General features: G+C 46.7%; 1 protein-coding gene across 4 annotated transcripts in view; it reads left to right on the top strand.

Annotated features, from left to right (window-relative positions):
- The window catches only part of GRK5 (G protein-coupled receptor kinase 5), a 170,414-nt gene that overhangs the window by 104,464 nt on the left and 46,850 nt on the right, over positions 1–19,100 (top strand). For 2 of the 4 annotated variants that reach the window (XM_054071155.1, XM_054071154.1), the window contains exons 3-4: positions 845–957; positions 14,102–14,179. In XM_054071155.1, the coding sequence (XP_053927130.1) occupies positions 845–957; positions 14,102–14,179 (191 nt within the window). Of the gene's footprint in view, positions 1–844; positions 958–14,101; positions 14,180–19,100 lie in introns of those variants that run through there. The other 2 variants (XM_054071156.1, XM_054071157.1) reach the window with 2 other exon arrangements.

Below are 19,100 nucleotides of genomic sequence, written 5' to 3'. Positions count from 1 at the left end.
TGCCCCATCCTTGAAAACATTCAAGGACAGGTTGGATGGGGTCCTGAGCATTCTGATTGAGCTGAAGGTGTCTCTGCTCCTGTTGGGGGCTTGGACTGCATGACCTTCATGGTCCCTTCCAACACAAACCATTCTACAGTTCTATGGTTCTGTAATAGCTGAATGGCTTTGCAGAGGATCATAGAATTGGTTAGGTTGGAAAAGGCCTTCAAGATCATCAAGTTCAGCCCTTAACCTCACACCGCCAAGCCACCACTGAACCATGCCCATAAGCACCACATCTACACATCTTCTAGACACCTCTAGGGATGGAGACTCCACCACTTCCTTGGCAAAAAGGTGTGGGGTGTCCTGGGCTGCGTTGGGCAAAAGCGCTGCCAGCAGTCGAGGGAGGGGATCCTGGATCCCTCTGCTCCACCCAGCAGCGGTGAGGCTGTACCTGGAGGCCTGTGCCCAGTGCTGGGCTCCCCAGTGCGAGAGAGACGCGGACATACTGGGGAGAGTCCAATGAAGGGCCACAAGGACGATGAAGGGACAAGAAAGCCTCTTTCCTACAAGAAAGGCTGAGGGAGCTGGAACTGGTCAGCCTGCTGATGAGCAGGGCTTGTCAGCTCTTTTGTGGGGCTTTTCAGCTCTATAAAACTGAGCCTTTCTTGTTTGAGTCTTAAAGCCATCCATCATATTTGTGTTTGAATACCTGAAACGTGGTAGTGGGGAGAAGGCGGTAGTTCTCATCTGGGGTCAGAGTTCTGCAGTCACTTGCAATGCTTTAAACTCCTAATCAACCCAAAAGGCAAAGCTCTTCTCATTTTCATGCTTCTGTTCTTCTCTTTATTGCCTCCAGAGAGAGATTACTGCAGCATATGCGAAAAGCAGCCGATCGGAAGGCTTCTCTTTCGGCAGTTCTGTGAAACTCGACCCGAGCTCGAGTGCTGCATTAGGTTCCTCGACTCGGTGGTAAGTCAATTCTTGTGATATTTTGAGGTGCTTTGCAGCGCTCTCCTGACAGAGGAGACTCCCTCGACCCCAAGAAATCCCTGTTTCATGGGATATGATTTTATTTCTAATGCATCTGAGGAAGCAGCAGACAGGGCTGACCCCGTCAGCATCCCACCGTCATTGGCAGTCAAGGGGCAGGACTTGGGTTGGCACTGGCCTCGGGGAGCGCGAGCCACCAAAGTGGGAGAAGGATGGGCACTCGGGCACAGTGGTGCCATAGACTCCCTTCATCTCAGTGTCCAAACGGCCAAGCTGCCGAGAGGAATGTCTTTTGATGTGGGTGAAGCATGCAGTGCTGGGAGGCACTGGGAGGAAAGGGGAGATGAAGAATGGGCTGACAAGTGAAGACGAGGAGTATGGTAATATCTTATATATCTTTCTCTTACCAAGCCATTGGTAGAATTCTGGGTGATTTACAAAGGACTTCCTAATTGTTATCCTGGATTTCCCAATAGGAAAACAGAAACAGAAGGTATAGAAGTGACTTGGTTGAGGTCATCAACCTCAGTTCTGTTCTGGAGTCCTCAGCACAGGAAGGACATGGATCTGTTAGAGCGAGTCCAGGGAAGACCAGAAAGATGATCCAAGGGCTGGAGCACCAGTCCTTTGAGTTGGTTGAGGTTGTTCAGCCTGGAGAAGAGAAGGCTCAGGGAGACCTTAGAGCAGCTTCCAGTCCTTAAAGAGGCTCCGGGAAAGCTGGGGAGAGGCTCTCTCCCAGACTGATAGCCCCGACCCCTTTGGCACGGGTGTGCATATCAGCCACCCCTGGGCTGGGTTTGCAGACTAGAGCTGTCTCGCTTCCCTGTCCTGGGCCAGTGCTCTGCTCCCAGTTAGGCTTAGACTGGCAGCACGAGGATTTCGGGGACAAAATGTCTGGCTGTGTGGATGTCTGAATATTTACACTTTCTCTCTTCTTTTGAACACTAATTAACAACAGTCTCCTTTGTCTATTGATTTCAAATTCTGTACGAGCTCGCTCCCAGCCCATGCAAATCCCTGTCTGAGGCAATAGGAAGGTTGAGCAACACAGCCCGTAGCCATTAAATCGGATGATTGCTACTGAAATTGGCCCGGCGGGGTCACACTGTGTTGAGGGAGCAGTGGGATTCAGGCCAAGCCCTACGTTAGGCAAAAAAGTCCTATAATGAGACCAGAAGTTTGACTTTACAGCCCTATTCTGAGACCACCAGGAATGTGAAACCTTTTGGAGAACATCTGCTGGAGCAAGTCCCAAGCAGAAAAAGCCAAGAGACTCCATTTTCTTTTCACTTAGTTATAACTACTTTTTCACCACGAGATGCAAAGCCTTGCTTCTGTGTAATACCAAAAAGAAAAAAAACTAATAGCGGAAAATATTTAGCTGTTCCTGAGGGGCTCGTAGAGCTTTTTGCACATTGAGAGGACCACCTCTCTTTTGCTAAGTAACTCACAGTTAAGTAACTTTACCAGGTTATGCAGTAAAACATTGGCAGAAGCCATCCAGTGGGACCTGAACGGACTTGAGAGGTGGGACTGTGCGAACCTCATGAAGTTCAGCAAGGTCCTACACCTTGGTCAAAGCAATCCCAAGCACAGTTGAGGCTGGGTGGAGAATGTGTTGAGAGTAGCCCTGAAGAGAAGGACTTGGGGTTAGTGGTGGATGAGAAACTCAACATGAGCTCGCAACGTGGACCTGCAGCCCAGAAAGGCAGCCAGATCCTGGACTGCACCCAAAGCGGTGGGACCAGCAAGGAGGGAGGGGATTCTGCCCCTCTGCTCTGCTCTTGTGAGACCCCACGTGGAGTCCTGTGTCCAGTTCTGGAGTCCTCAGCACAGGAAGGACACAGAACTGTTAGAGCAAGTCCAGAGGAGGCCACAGAGGTGATCCAAGGGCTGGAGCACCTCCTGTATGAGGACTGGGAGAGTTGGGGTGTTCATCCTGAAGAAGAGAAGGCTCAGACAGAACTTAGAGCAGCTTCCAGTACCGAAAGGAGCTACTGGAAAGCTGGGGAGGGGCTCTGGATCAGGGAGCACAGGGATAGGATGAGGGGGAGTGGTTTTCAGCTGGAAGAGGGGAGATTGAGATGAGATTTTAGAAAGAAATGTTTTGCTGTGAGGGTGGAGAGGCCCTGGCCCAGGGTGCCCAGAGCAGTGGGGGCTGCCCCATCCCTGGAGGGGTTCCAGGCCAGGTTGGATGGGGCTTGGAGCCCCTGATCCAGTGGGAGGTGTCCCTGCCCATGGCAGGGGGTGGGACTGCATGGGCTTTGAGGTCCCTTCCGACTCGAACCATTCTATGGTTCTCTGAAATGGAGATGGCTTATGATTAAATCATCTCCCCTATGAGCCCTGAACAAAGGCTTTGTGCACAACCCTAAAGTGTGCTTTGCCGTGCTTGCAAATATTTTAGCAACATCATATGACTTTGGAACTGTCGAGAGACAGCTGTTAGAATAAATCATTAGGGGTTACGTCTCCTGTGCAAGGCGCATCAGTGAGTGGGGAATCCACTAGCAAGAGGCATTTCCTTCTCCACAGCCTGTGCCTCCAGCACAAGAAGGTGGCAGTGCAGCAGGGACCTCTTGCTTACATCCCCTTCTCAACAGCACATTCCGGAGGGTGCTGGCTTCTGACGTTTCCTTCTCCTCTCCTCTGATTCTGGTGTGCCATTATAATGAAAACTTTAGCTCCTGGACTCCCTCTCTTGCTTAATCTCCTCACATTCATAACTTTTTATTTCCTTTTTTTTTTTTCCAGGGTAGGGCTTTTAACTTTTTAATGTGGATCACATTTATGTTGACTGGGGGAGAACATGGCTCATTCTGGTCACAGAGAAAATCATAGAGTCGTGGAATGGTTTGGGTTGGAAGGGACCTCAAAGCCCATCCAGTCCCACCCCCTGCCATGAGCAGGGACACCTCCCACTGGCTCAGGGGCTCCAAGCCCCATCCAACCTGGCCTGGAACCCCTCCAGGGATGGGGCAGCCACCACTGCTCTGGGCAACCTGGGCCAGGGCCTCCCCACCCTCACTATGAAGAATTTCTTCCTAATGTCTAATCTAAATCTTCTCCCCTCCAATTTAAAGCCATTCCCCCTCATCCTATCATTCCCAGCCTTTGTAAAATGTCCCTCCCCAGTTTGGCTAAGGTGAAGTGTAGTAAAATAACCTGCCGTTATTTTCTCTCCAACCTCTGTGATGTGACTTCTTTGCACTGGAGTCACACACAAATACATCCCCTGGAGGAAAATAGTCCTGGTACCTCTCTGGGTTGTTTCTGCTTGTGTTCTCTGGGCACAGGGGCAGCGGGGAGAGGTGCAGTCTCCTCCGGTGGACTGTCCAGCTGAACACTTCACTAGAGATTCTACTTATCTGGGGTAAGAGGATGAGCAAGCATCCATCTAATGCCATTTCTGAAAACCCGTCTTGCTCTTAGGGAGGTTTCATTTGGTGAAGTCCCTTAGATGGTCTATAAACCATCTGTGTGTGTGTGTCTCTTAAAGCTGTTAAAGGCTTTTTTTTCCATCAGAAATGCCAGTTTGTTGGTATCAACAAACTCATTAACTCAAAACGTGTTTTTAAACAGTCAAAAGGGCTCTTTTTGCCCTGTGTTTAAACACAAAAAAATGTGGTTTCGAGTTCACTTTTCATTTACAACTGCAAGTTATTATGAATCCCAGCTGTTTGTGTCTTGCCTTCCAGTTTTCAGTCACAGATTTTAAAGCCTCGGTGTAAGCAAGTGCAAAGGCAGTGGCTGGAGCACAGAGCAGTAATGGGGCAGAGCCTGAGTCCCAGGAAGGACTGGGCAGGAGCTGGAACACAGATAGTGAGGATAAAAGAGTGGGGAGCCGACAAACTGGGGGTGTAAAATTGGGACTGAAACACCAGTAACCTCCTGCAGATGCTTAGGTGCCTCCACTGCTCCTGACTTTGACTGAGAAGTCAAAACTGCTCTGGTGGGTGCATCTGTTCCCATCCCCACCCCCAATCTCCCTCTTCTGTTGGGTACGAAGCACCAGCTCCCGTGGCCATCCCACACTCCTGCAGGCAACAAGCAGCTACCCGCTGCGGGAGGGAGTCTGCCTGGATCCACAGAGCAGGCCCTTCAGCTTCCTTTTTTTCAGCTTTCACATACTTTTAGTTCCAGGAGCTCAAAGAATATGAAGACAAAAATCATAGATGTGATAAAATGATGCGTCAGAATTAAGGTTGCTGCTGCGAGTCGCCGCTGCGCCCGTGTGCCATTGGCCTGGCGATGTTCTCAATGGCCATGGGCACCTTCCACCCCTGAACCTCTTATTCAGCCATCCCTGAACCCATCCCAAAGAAGATTGGGCGCTGCTGCCTTTCCCAGTGGGTTTTCTGATCGTGCTCAGTCCATTCCCAAGGCGGCTGCTGTGGGGAGAAGGATAGTTTACACCCTCGTGCCCCCTATTCTGCCAGGATTGCTTCTAGCGAAGCAGGAGACACCAAAGTAACTACAACCTCTGAAAGAGCAGCCAAAAGAAAAGTTAGCAGCAAAGGGCGTCCAGCCCACATCCTCTCGCCGTTTGGACTGAAGGATCTGAGCCTGCCCGCAGAAAGAGCCTTCCCTGCAGCTCGTCCCATGCAGTCAGGGTGATCGTAAATCCTCCCCTCGTTTATGAGCTATGAATAGGGCCCTGTCTGACCTAACTAGGGCATGGAGAACCTATTAGACTTCAGAGCAGAAGCCTTGAAACGTATGCCTGGGTTCATTGTTGCAACAGCTGGGGGTTGCTTCAGGAGAACCCCCAGCACAGATCAGTTGATAAAGGCAGACGTGCTGGAGACTGTAGGCCACAGGCCCTGGGAGGGAGTGAGACAAGAACTTTAACAAACATTGCGGGCTTGATCGCGGGTACTTATTGTTGAATGGCAGGAAATTGTCGTTAAGTGAGGCAGAAGACCCTTTTGTATTAGCCAATACTGAGCTTGCTTTTTGCAATATGTATGAGCCTAAATTAGCCGTAACTGGTATAAATATAAGTTAGCTGCACAATAAAGACGACATTTGCTTGCATCAAGCTGCGTCCCGTCTCTTAATCGCGGCAAACTGGTGCCCCGTGTGAGGAAGGCTGATAACCACCTATCTGTGTGGCATGCCGCGAGTCCCTCGGAACTTTGAATGAGCTGCTGAAAGGAAGCAGGATCCTGGCCAGGAACAATCCCTCTGGAGAATTGAGGTGAGCCGTGGGAAAGATGGGGAATCAGATGTCTTCCCCCGAAAGAGACGTATATGAACTCATGAAAGCCCTTCTTAAGAAACAAGGTAAAAATATTTCTGGGCATGTTCTTAAAGTAATACTTAAATGGGTACAGGAAAAGATACCCATCGTAACCGCCTCTACTATATTTACGCGGGAACTCTGGGATGAAGTAGGGTTAAAACTGTGGGATGCAGCAACCACAGGGAATGCTGAAGCACAGCGTATGCTCCCGTGGTGGAGGAGTATTTTTGAGACTTTAAAAGTACAAGAAAAGAGCCCCCGAGACAAGGTGAAAGGGGAGGAGGACTTTCCAATTATCCCTCCATTATCACTAGTAAAGGATGGACCCTCCGTGGTACCAGAACTGTGCGCCGCTGGCTGTCCTCCTGAGGAGGATCCCTTTGATCCAGGACCTTTCCGAAGGCCTGGATCGTCCAAAAGGAATCTGCCGCCCGACATCATAAGCCTTTGGAGAGATAAAGACGGAACAGGGCTGCACAAAATAATAGCGAGGAATCAGAGGAGGTAGAAGATGGCGTGGCAGAGGAAACACCAGATCTCCGCTGGAAATCAGTTAGTTATGAAGCGATAAAAGAAATTTGAAAGGCTGTAAAAAGAAAGTATTGACTGTTTCGTCACCAAGCTGCCCACCGCCTCAGCGCTCGAAACAGCCACCGGCTCCATCGTATACATGAATAATTCACAGCCGTCATAGGATAGTCCTCTGCCACGAAAATGCTCTAACAACCAAAGACTACTACCTGTTAAACAATTGATACATACCTTATTTTGTGATATATCTGCATGTTTTAAGTGTTGTGTGTGTTCGGTGCCGTGTGTAGTTTGAGTATTCATACCATCATGCTATTCTTATTGACTGGTCGTAAAAAATATTGTATGGGTATATTAAGCTAGCTCTCAAAAGAGGGGTTCTGTGCGTGTGTATGCATGTGTGTGTTTAAAGCGCTTTAAACGTTTGTAAGACTTGCAAATTGGGGTTTGGTTATATTGAGCCTCTGTTTTGATTAATCTTAAAAATGCAACTCTGAAACCTTTCAATCTCAAACGTCCGCTAAGCCGGCAAACAGGTAGATTTACCTGGGACCTTTGAAGTGAAAGGCTGCAGAGGACAAGATTTTAAAATACATAGCTGTGTGTGAGTCTCCCCCCCCCCATACTCCTGATTTTGTTTGAAAGTCAAGGTTTTTTTGTTTTGTTTCAGCTTGGGAGTCCTTATCTCTCTCTAGGGGAGTAACAATTTATGAAGAACACTCTGCATTCCAGTGTCCCTTATCAGATCAGCAACTGCTGGGTCCTAGTGCAGACAACTGTAAAGGGAATTTTAGCCAGATACTAATGAAGACATGATTTAAGAGTCCAAAAGGAGTATGCTCTGAGAGTAAAAAACTGCAAAGGAATAGAAAAGTTAATACATTTGCACCCTTGAGAATTTCCATACAGGTAAAAACAGATAAAAGAAGCCAGGGGATAAACCGTTAACATTAAAGAACCAAGGAAACCAGCAACCCAGCATGCAGGGTAGACGTGTGACAACAGTCAATGCTCCTGCTTGGATCTTTTCCACAGCCTCTTCAATAATAAGGGATTGAAGGTTTCGCTGTAAGCTTTTGGTCTTATTGGTAACGGGTTTGAGTGCTTGGTTAATGGGTCATTCGAGTGTCGCTTTGCAGGGTCTTTTTGTGTAGCCTGGTGTTATTAATTCTGCTTTTACTGGACAAATACAAGTTATGGTATATATTCCTTTCCCACCTGTGTACATCACCCAAAGCAGTTGTGTTACTCAATTAATACCATTTCTAAGATTGTGGTAGAGAAAACAGGCCTTCAGGTCGCACCTGGGGGAATTCAAACCTGGAAGTGTTTTGGGTGGAAAGTTTTGAATGCCACAATTGAACCCCTGCAAGGCAAATTACAAATAGTAGTTAAAACAATTTACAAAAGCTCCAAGGAACAATCAATCGAGTTAAACCTTCTTTGGGTATAACTAATGCAGAACTAAGTCCATTATTTGATCTTCTTAAGGGAGGACATGGCTTTAACAGCACCTCTTACTTTTAAGAGTGATGCACAACAAACTTTGAGCAAAATTGGAAAAGCCGTTACTCAGAGAAAAGCTCATAGACGACTTGATGGTCAGGCATTTGGTCTAACAGCACAATTAGTACCTTTTAAAAGTAAAGCTCCTCAAACTGAAAAGAAAAAAAAAAAAGGGGAGAAATATTACCTCCTAGTGAAAGAATTGCAAAGGCGACTTATGTGTTGAACTTTTAAACTTTTTACATTTAACTGGAAATAGAACTAGTCCTCCTATTGTAATCTATCACCGATCCTAGAGTCAGGACTGAATAACCAGGACCAGCAAGGTATCAAAGTACTATACAAAGACCGGGACTCAGGTGAATGGGAAGGACCTGTTGAGCTAAAAATGACAGGAAGAGGTTATGTTTCGTTTGTCATTACAGACAGCAGTCCAAGATAGGTTCCAGCGAAATAGGTCAGTAATAATGGATGCTTGTGTAATGTATAATTGTACCTATAAAATCACTCAAAAAGGTCAGAATGTAAATGCTAGTTTACCTGTGCATAGAAACGAAACAGCCTTGTATAGTCATATCTTTCCTAAAGTATCACGCTCTTTTTCTTTTCCAGTTGCTTTGCATGTAGAAAATTTTTGTCTGATTAATGGAGTTAAAGTGTGCAGAGGAATATTGTCAAAATTTAATTGCAGGCTATGTAGCCTTGGATGGCTTACGTTACTGACTCCCAATCTCGCTATGATTTATAACAAGAAACGAGGTAAACAAAATAAACGATCTGTCCATCAATTTGGGGCTGACTGTGAGAGTACAGTCACCTTTCTGGGAACCTGGAGAAACTGTAGCTGCCTCAGCATTAGCTCCTGGGGTAGCAACTGCAGCAGCCTTGACAAAGCTGACAAATTTGGGATGTTGGTTGAGTAAGCAGACTAAAGCTACTTCAATGGCTTTGACTGGCTTGTTAGCGGATGTTAATAGTGTTGGGCATGTTACGTTACAAAATAGAGTTGCAAGAGATTTTTGCTTTTAGCACAGGGACATGGTTGTGAAGATTTTGAAGGTATGTGTTAGCATGAATCTTTCCGACCACTCGGAATCTATTCATGCGAGCATTCAACAACTTAAGACTGGAGTCTCCAAATTACAACAGAGTGATAGTTGGGACTGGTTAGATAAACTCTTTGAAGAATGGGGACTTTCAGGGTGGTTGAGAAGCCTTGTAAAAATGGTCGTATATGCTTTAGGTGTTTTTGTCTTGTTATTACTTTTATTGCCATGTTTGCAAAGGTTGGTAGCGCGATCTATGAAAAAGATTCTTGTTGTGCAACAGGAAGGGGGAGATGTTGCAACAGCTGGGGGTTGCTTCAGGAGAACCCCCAGCACAGATCAGTTGATAAAGGCAGACGTGCTGGAGACTGTAGGCCACAGGCCCTGGGAGGGAGTGAGACAAGAACTTTAACAAACATTGCGGGCTTGATCGCGGGTACTTATTGTTGAATGGCAGGAAATTGTCGTTAAGTGAGGCAGAAGACCCTTTTGTATTAGCCAATACTGAGCTTGCTTTTTGCAATATGTATGAGCCTAAATTAGCCGTAACTGGTATAAATATAAGTTAGCTGCACAATAAAGACGACATTTGCTTGCATCAAGCTGCGTCCCGTCTCTTAATCGCGGCAGTTCATCAAAGGAATAATGGAAAATATTTAGTTCCACATGGATTTTAACTAACGATGTTATTTCTAGCAATTAGGGATTTGCAAACTGTAGCTGTGCCTTTGAGTGTGGTGGAAGAAGGAGAAGTCTCTTGTGATTTAAGCACAAGATTGAGAGTTGAGGACCTTGGTTGCTTCCCAGGCGTGCGGCAGAGTGAGGCGTGGGGAGGTCACTGCCTACGCGGGCAATTCTTCCTGTAACGAAGATGGCTGAAAATGTACGGTATCTGTTACCAAATAGCTCAAAAGTGGCACTGAAGGGAGAAATAATAAAGAACTTAGGAACAAAATGGAATGGGCTCGTAGCGCTTGAGCTGCAGTGGAATCAACACCATTCACAGTTGGGGCTTAGGGTTCCTTTGCACATCTTCGCGTGTCTGTCACTTCCTACCTTCCCCACCACAATGTGGCTTTCTCTGAGAATGTCAAATGCAAATATAATTAAACTTTCCTGTTATTCCTTCCTAACCAGCTAAAGGTAGAGTTAGATTCTCTGTGTGTGTGTGTGTGTGCGTTTAGCTCTGTGTATGATGGATCCCATCAGGAATTGCATTTCAAAGCACTGATCCCATTTCTGCTGGATTTGGGTCTTCTGACCTGTCCGGATTTGCTTCCCACTGTACATTCCAGGGGGGATGTGAATGGCATAGGACAGCTGTGGCAAGAGGACACTGAAGTTTTGACTTCAGTCACCCCACGGCGCTCTTCAATGGCAGATGATGACTTGGAGTCAGGTTTTATTTACTAGCGAGCTACTATATAGGAGGAGAGGGGCTCTTGGTAAGACAGGATAGGATGAGAGGGAATGGCTTTAAGCTGAAAGAGGGGAGATTGAGATGAGATCTTAGGAAGAAACGTTCTTCTGTGAGGGTGGGGAGGCCCTGGCCCAGGGTGCCCAGAGCAGTGGTGGCTGCCCCATCCCTGGAGGGGTTCCAGGCCAGGTTGGATGGGGCTTGGAGCCCCTGATCCAGTGGGAGGTGTCCCTGCCCATGGCAAGGGGTGGGACTGGATGGGCTTTGAGGTTCCTTCCAACTCAAACCATTCCGTGATTCTATGATGCCATGTTGCCAGGTCCAGACTCTAAAAGCAAATGAAGGGGAGAGAAATGGTCATTGTTGGATAAATTTTTAATAGCATTGAATGGAGGGCTCCGAAGATCTGGATGCTTCCATGCTGAGGCAATGCCAAGGAATTCTCCTTTCTTCACAGTCTTCTACAGATATTTACATTTAAATACAATTATTTTTTATTATTAAAATACATTGTTTCTGGTTTCTTTTATATGAAAACTATATAGTTTGTCTGTGAACCTAACCATAAACGGTGAGGTCCAAACTAGGCGACTCTTTGACCTTTTAAAAATGCGTTCCTTCTGTTCCTCTTGCCATTGCTTTAATCCCGTGCAAGGAATCATGGAGAAAAATGCTGTTAAGATGCTGTAAACATTGCCTGTGCTTTAAGAGTTGAAATGACCCGTACTGAGATACCATCTAAAAGGGCAGGAAATTGGATGAAAGACGTTTTTAAACCCTTGTATTAAGTTTTATGAGAAAGTAATCAGTTCATCCCCAAAATGGGCAATAGAAGAGAAGTTCTGCGCTTGTGGATTTTAGCTTTCTGTGTATTTTTCATCAGCAAGACCGGCTTTGCTGTTATTTGCCCTCATTGTCATTTCCCAAACCAAATCGAACGGTAATTCTAGACCTTTAAAGCAACCTGCTCTGTGTATGAATGTGCAGCTTTAGACGTAGCTGCAACAGCTAAATCAGCACGGGCCAGAGAGACGGGAAACAGCATTATTACTACATTGTGGTTTTCATGTCGTTCCCAGCTCTGCTTAGCGACGGGATCCATTACTGCCTGCCTTCAGATTTATTGCGGCAGGCTCGGAGCAGCACATACATCTTCCACTGGGCAAGAGTTCTGAAATTTGTTCTTCTAAGTGTTTGCCAGTTCTGTCTGATTTACCTTTCTTTCTTTCTTTTTTTCTAACTTCCTCCTCATTTATCATCGCGGACAGCTTGTGTTGGACCAGGTTACTCAATTGGTTTGGCAGGATTTACCGGGATCTTTTCTCTAATAGAAGCAGTCATGAAAATGGTAGACTGTCGTCTTCATTTTTTTTTCCTGGAAAATGTTTTGATTCTAAGGCTAATGCTTTGTGTCCTGGGCACAGCAAAGTGGGGATGTCTGTAAGAACTCGTTGTCATTTAGCCACTGGGGTCACATGCAGTGATTAACTCTGGAGTCCTTTGCATGCCTGCCGTGGTTCCAAAGCATTAACTAAAGTGATGATTACAAAGCTACCGGGGAGCGTCCAGAGGAGACCACAAAGTCGGTGAAGGCTTTAGAGGGGAAGCTGTGTGGGGAGTGTCTAAAGACACCTGTCGGTTCAGTCTGGAGAAGAGGAAGCTGAGGGGAGACCTCATCATGGTCTACAGCTTCCTTACAAGGGAAGGAGGAAGAGCAGGTGCTGAGCTCTTCTCTCCGGCCACCAATTACAGGACCCAAGGGAATGGCAGGAAGCTGTGCCAGGGGAGGGTTAGGTTGGACATTAGGAGAAGGTTCTTCCCCCAGAGGGTGGTGGAGCACTGGAACAGCTCCCCAGGGAGCAGTCACGGCGCCAAGCCTGACAGTATTCCAGCAGCATTTGGCCAACACCCTCAGACCCGTGGTGCGAATGTTGGGGGTGTCCTGTGCAAGGACAGGAGTTGGACTCAATGATCCTTGCGTGTCCCTTTCAACTCAACACATTCTATGAATGTCCTCATGGTGCAAAAGTAATGCCTCCTTTGCTTCTTATGTAAATGTTGTCCTAAAACTCATCACAACTCAGTAAAGCTACAGTGCACAAAATAGCATTTTAAAATGTAGCTATTGTTTGGGGGGGGGAGGAATGTGGTGCTCTCTTTTTTAATGCACTGGGGAAGTCAAAGAGAGTTTTGCCTGTAGTGTTTGTTCCTCTGAATGGTGCCTCTTGTCCTTATCTTGCTCCTAAGAAATGTGCCTGAGAAATTGGCTCTTGGGTCTGCTTTCTGGAGGGACTGAGTCAAGGATCTCTAAAAGCAATGGGCAAACCTCTCTGCTTAGAAAAAGGAGTATTAGACCAAGGGAGGTGTTAGACTGAGGGGAAGGCATAAATACACGGGAAGGACACATTCGTCCAAAAAGACAATCTACTGAATCATAGAGTGGTTTGGATTGGAAGGGCCTTAAAGATCATCCAGTTCCAAGCCCTGTCATGGGCAGGGACACCTCCCACTGGATCAGGTTGCTGAAGGAGTTCACTTGGTGTTTGAAGTACCACTGTTGCAGGAATTCATGAGCATTTGCTTTCCTTACTACTCAGAGAAATAATTTATACCCCCCCATAGCTGTACTCCAGTTATGTGAGTCATCCCACCACGTTTCTGTGATGGCAATGACATCATAGTCACCTTGCCCTACAACAGCTTCCAGCTCCTCCTTCTTATTGCCCATGCTGCGTGCATTGGTGTAAATGCACTTCAGCCGCGTTGAGGAACCTTCAACCCTCGTAAAGGGAAGAGAGTTCATTCTCCATTGACTGGTCCTTGGAATAACTAATTCCACAGACCCAGTTTCATCCTTACTGTCCCCGCTTGTACTCGCCCTCACTCGCCCTGTTGTGGTGTACTGGTGGTCCTCTCCAGCACACCATTTCTCAGCCGCCGGTTTCCCACTTCCAGGCTCATTCCCAACTAGCCTGGTCTCCTCCCCTTCCCCCTTCACGTCTAGTTTAAAGCTCTATTTAAGAGCCTAGATTTTGAGCTTCTGCGTCCACCTTCCCTTTTGAGCAAAACCAAATAAAGTCGCCGTCTGTAATAGCTGAATGCTTTCTGAAAGCTGGCTTGGCAAGGCTATGGAACACAAATGAATTCAAATTTATTGGTGTTAATTAAGAGACATCATCTCGGACAATGCACCATTAGGATTTGGTTAAAATATAGCGAAAGGTTTCTGATAGGATTGTGTATGGGTTTTGCTTCCATCAGAAAATGGTATTTATCCTCCATATTTTTCAGAGCGTTCCGGTAAGGCCACATCCAAAACGAAGTTATAATGGTGAAATATGAGTGCAAATATTGACTTTTTCTTTATATCTGTTCCAGGCAGAATATGAAATTGCTCCAGATGAAAAGCTGGGAGAGAAAGGAAAGGAAATCATGATGAAATACCTCACCCCAGAGGTAAGGGGCAGCCAAAGTGGCATTATGAAGGAATGCTTCAAGGCACACCTTTGCTAAACGAGGTTGTTATAGGCTTTGTAAGCCAGACTCCTAAAATTTATGGTGGCAATCTCCAGTGAATCAACCTGCAAGTCTTATAAAAACAGTCAGAGAGAGAAAAAATTATAATCCAATCCAGAAATTGACTTCTAAGATGAACTGGCGCTTACCAGGGGCATAATTCATCTGTGGATGAGCAGGGAGCTTCTCTGGTCTCTTCTCAGCGGGCAAAGCTCTGCATCTGAGATGGAATGCAAGAGACCTCAGCTGCTATTGGCAGGTGCCACAGTTATTTCCTGTCCAGCTCAGAAGAGGTGGTGGCATTTCATGCATTGTTGCATAGGAAGTACCAGCAAAAATGGTCTTTGGTGGCAGGCGCTGTAGTTTGATAGAAAAAGTTCCACTCCTTCCACCCCCAGCACTTGCCCCGGAGCCAGGACGGTGCAAGACTGCTGTGGTTTGGAGCTGAGAGGTGCCATCGCCCGTTCTTCTTTCCATCGCTGTTGATTTCTGAGTGTTTGGTTTGGGGGCTGTGGAAGGGAGTGGAGCTCGTGGCAGCAGCTGTGTCCACAGGGTGGCACTCGGAACAGAACCACACATCTGCTGTGGGAATTTTGGCCGGGACTCACCCTTTTTGGGGGGTGTTTTGATCATTTGCTGACTGTGTTTAACCTTTGCAACAAAAGTCACTGCCAATAAGCAATAAACGTCCAACTTCAAACACCAGAACAACCCTAGGACTTTTCCTAAGTTGCTTTCATAAGAGTAATCAAGACGTACAAGCGCTGCTGCAACGGTTTTACAAGAGAAATGTCTGACCTTCAGGAGAATTAATGGCATTTTTGGCAGATGTCTTTCTAGAGTGGTTAAATGGTACAATATGTTTTGGAGGGGCAGGGGCAGAGCAGACCACTTTTTCTTTCTCCCAGTTGTTTTCCTACAATAAATCGCATACTTTCGGTTATCTCAGACTGTGTTTGGGGATCTGGTTTCATTTACCGAGCCTGGCTCGTTACGTGCGCAGCCTTTGGGCGCTGCCATGTGAGTTCCTGCTGCCCATTCAGTAGGGGCATGAAGTTCTGCTGCTTTTGAGTGCCACCAAAATGACCATTTGTCTTAAAATGTCTGTGAACAGAGGAACAAGGGACAAATACGGAGGGAAAATATTTCCCACTGCTCTTGTTCTCATCTGGAAATGAAGAAAGGCATTTTGCCTCTGGCAGGGCTAGTCAGGTGAGAGGACGGTGCTGCTTTGTTTCAGCCAGGTTTGGTGCAGGTTTCCAGGTGCCAAATCCCTTCCCCGCTGTCCCGTGGCTCTCCTGCCATCCTTGTCCATTTGCCAGCAACCCATAGTGCAGCAGAAGCCCATGAAATCGTTTATTGAGGTAAGGGAACGTGCAGTGAAGAGCAACCTGAGAGCAGGTACTTCTTCATCAGGAAAAAGCGGTGGTGTTACAGGAATGGAATGACTGAGACTCCGGAGCCGGGGTTTCCATTCTCTGCCATGCTCTGCGCTTTTGACGCATGTACCTGGTTTCTCAGTGTGTAAAATGGGCACAGGATATTTACAGTCTGTTCTGGAGCTTTTCTGGGATTAGCGTGTTACCTTAATGCCTTCGGGCAGAAGGGAGCGCAAAGTTATTCTCCTTCACTTGTAATCTAAAGCTGCCTCCGTGGTGATGGTTCTTTAACGTTTGCATTGGTCTCACTGCTGCACTTTTTTTTCTTAGTGGAAAACTTCTGCTTCACACCAGAGGGATGTTGAAGCCCTGTGTAGCAGAAAATGCTTCCTAGAGGTGAGGTTGACTATGCCATAGCAAGGGGTTGAATGCTAGATTCTCTAGCAGGTCTTCCATGCGACAGATGCTTTAAAAACCTACATTAATCCAGGCCTGGATTAATTTCATTTCTCTTTAGATACCTAAGGCCCTCAGACTGAGAGTTCAGATGGCCTAATGTCCTTTCTCATCAAGAAAGAGAAATAAGAACCTCCAAAAGATGGATTTTAGGCCATTATAAGTCAGTGGTTCAAAGCCAGCTTAGACATTTGCAGATAAGATGGATGAATGCTCTGGTGAGACCTCACCTGGAACCCTGTGTCCAGTTCTGGGGTCCTCAGCTCAGGAAGGACATGGAGCTGTTGGAGCAAGCCCAGAAGAGGCCACGGAGGTGATCGGAGGGCTGGAGCACCTTCCGTCTGAGGACTGAGAGAGTTGGGATTGTTCAGCCTGGAGAAGAGAAGGCTCCAGGGAGATCTTAGAGCAGCTTCCAGTGCTGAAAGGGGCTCCAGGAAAGCTGGGGAGGGGCTCTGGATCGGGGAGGGCAGGGACAGGACAAGGGGGAATGGTTTTCAGCTGCAAGAGGGAAAATCCACTGGGAGGTGTCCCTGCCCATGGCAGGGGCTGGAACAGGATGATCTTCCAACCCAAACCATTCCGTGCCTCTATGATTCTTTGAATCTGAACCCAAATGTCCTAGTGGAATACCATCCTGGCCAACAAAGAAACCACCTTCTCAGTAGTTTCTCCATTTAGTTATCAGTCCCCAGAAGGATACAAATTGCCACTGATTCCAATGTCTTCTGCTTTCAGAGGATGCTCTTTCAAGCAGGTGTGTGTCTTCAAAGAACCCGACTGTCTTGATGTAAAAATAGTGTGACATACCACTTGACTGTTGGAATGAAATTACAGGTTTAGTTCTTGGACAGATAATTCAGTCTTGTAATGCGAGGAGTCTTTTTCCCGGAGTGCATGATCAGAAGCAAAATGAAAACAAAAAGTAGACTTCATGCTCTTTAATATTTATAAATGATTTTTAGTTCCTGCTTCGGTTTTTAAATGTCATCCATATTTAACATACAAAGTGTCAGTATATCACCATTCCAAAGTGCCTTCATTTGCATAGGGAACATGCGCTTTATTTAATAAAACATACACTACTTGCACAGCAGAAAGGAAGAGAAAACACGTTCCCAGATGAATAGATATCACACCAGTACTCACTGCCTCATGTGAGTCACGGAGCCGCTGTCTGCACGATGGTGCTACACCACACAGTCAGCAGGCTCCAACGTGTGGGAGCAGTGAATTCCCCCGTGGAGAGCCTGTGTGAGAACATTCAGCAGCAGCCCTGAGGCTGCTAAACAAGCTCAGCACTTGCCAAGATGGTCGAGGGGAGGAGGCGCTTTTTCAAGCAATCACGATTCAAGCTCTTTGCAGCTTTAACATCCTCAATAGCCCCTGCGCGCTCGCTGGGGAAGTTGAGAAGAGGTCCAGCAGCCTTTCCTTATGGTTGATGCCAGGGACGGCCCGAGCAGGTCAGGGTTCCTCCATCTCATTGCAACAGGCAACAGCGATGACAAATTCTGAATGGGTCCTGGCACCTGGAAGGGAAAATGGGTGGTTTAGGCCTCTTGAAGAAGGGGCGTGTAGGAGCAACGTCCTTAGGGATGTGGTAGAGTCCTCATCACTGAAGGTTTTCAAGATGCTGTTGGACAGAGTGCTAGATGATTTCATCTAGGCTCCCTTTCTCACAAAAGTTTGGAGCAGATGGTCTTTAACGGTCCGTTCTAACCTGAGCTGTTCCGTGATTTGATGTCTGCAAGTCCTCACCTGGGAAGACATTGGTATTCTCTCTCTTACCCAACGTTTGTTGAAGCATTCGTATCTAACAGGCTATGCTGAACTATTCAGTGGGAGGGATGTAAGGAGTACATGATCTTCATGCTGAGGGTGCCAAAATACACGCATTCTCATGGCTTCCTTAGCAGCTTCGCTTAGAGTGGTGAGGAAGAGGTGTCCTGTAGATGTAGATGTAGTGTCCTGTAGATGTAGTGTCCCACAGAAGAAGTGTCCTGTAGATGACAACACCCTCCATCCCTGAAATATGTTCTTAAGAAGTGTTAACCTCCTTCTCCGAGGAGGTACAGCTGTGAGCTGGCTGCTCCTCAGGGGCTACGTGGGGATGAGCGCAGGTGAGAGGATCTTGTCCATAAGAGAAAGAGACCTTACGAGGCATGAGGCGCCTTGACCTTGAAGAGGAAGGGATCTTATGAGGCATGAACTACCTTGACCATTAAGAGGAGAGACCCAACAAGGCGTGTACCGCTTCAGTGCTGTGATGTGAAGGGAACCCCAGCCACAGGCTGCCTTTGCTTCGCAGGAGCGCTGCAGTGCTTGCCACACTGGCAACACCAATGTTCCTTGACTGGAGTCTTGCTTCTTCAAGAGAGGCTTTAACAGTTTCCGTGAAAAAGGCACTTAAAGCTGCCTCCTTGACTTAATAAGCCCATAGGGCAAAAGTCCAACCCACAGGAAGTCTAAAATTTCTGAGGTTGTGAAATATGATGGTAAAACTGCTAAAATGAATTGGTCACAAATATTTCTTTCCTGGCTTTCCCCATCTCAGCAGTTGAGTGGGAGTGTTTCAGGTTTGGGTTCTGCCTGTCAATGGACACGGAGCCCTCAGTGCTCCATGGAACAGTTGAGTTAAGGCGAACCCAGCCCGGCTTCAGTACCTGGCTGCTGCTTTTCCTGGAAGAACAAAGAGAGATGTTCACCTTTTTGCTGCTTTTAAATTAGAGTTTTGCATCTCCATACAGCGTTTTTGCCTGCCTTCCTTCCTGACAGCTGCCATGCTGTACTCTACTAAATCACTGGCCCATTATTTTCTTTTTCCCTGTAAATCACCTTGAGATACTTTGAGAGATGCTTTATAAAACTAAATTGATCTGAAATGGCTCTTAAGACAATCTCCATATGCCATTACAGTTCGTATTTGGACTCATCTGGGTACTAAAAATGTTACTGAATAGGATGGATAATGGTTATTGTTATCCCCATTAATATACTTCACCGAATAAGAAGAACAGCAACAGCATTAG

This window comes from Cuculus canorus, chromosome 7 (assembly GCF_017976375.1).
Source record: "Cuculus canorus isolate bCucCan1 chromosome 7, bCucCan1.pri, whole genome shotgun sequence".
NCBI classification, from domain to species: domain Eukaryota; kingdom Metazoa; phylum Chordata; class Aves; order Cuculiformes; family Cuculidae; genus Cuculus; species Cuculus canorus.
This window is presented reverse-complemented; position numbering and strand designations above follow the sequence as displayed.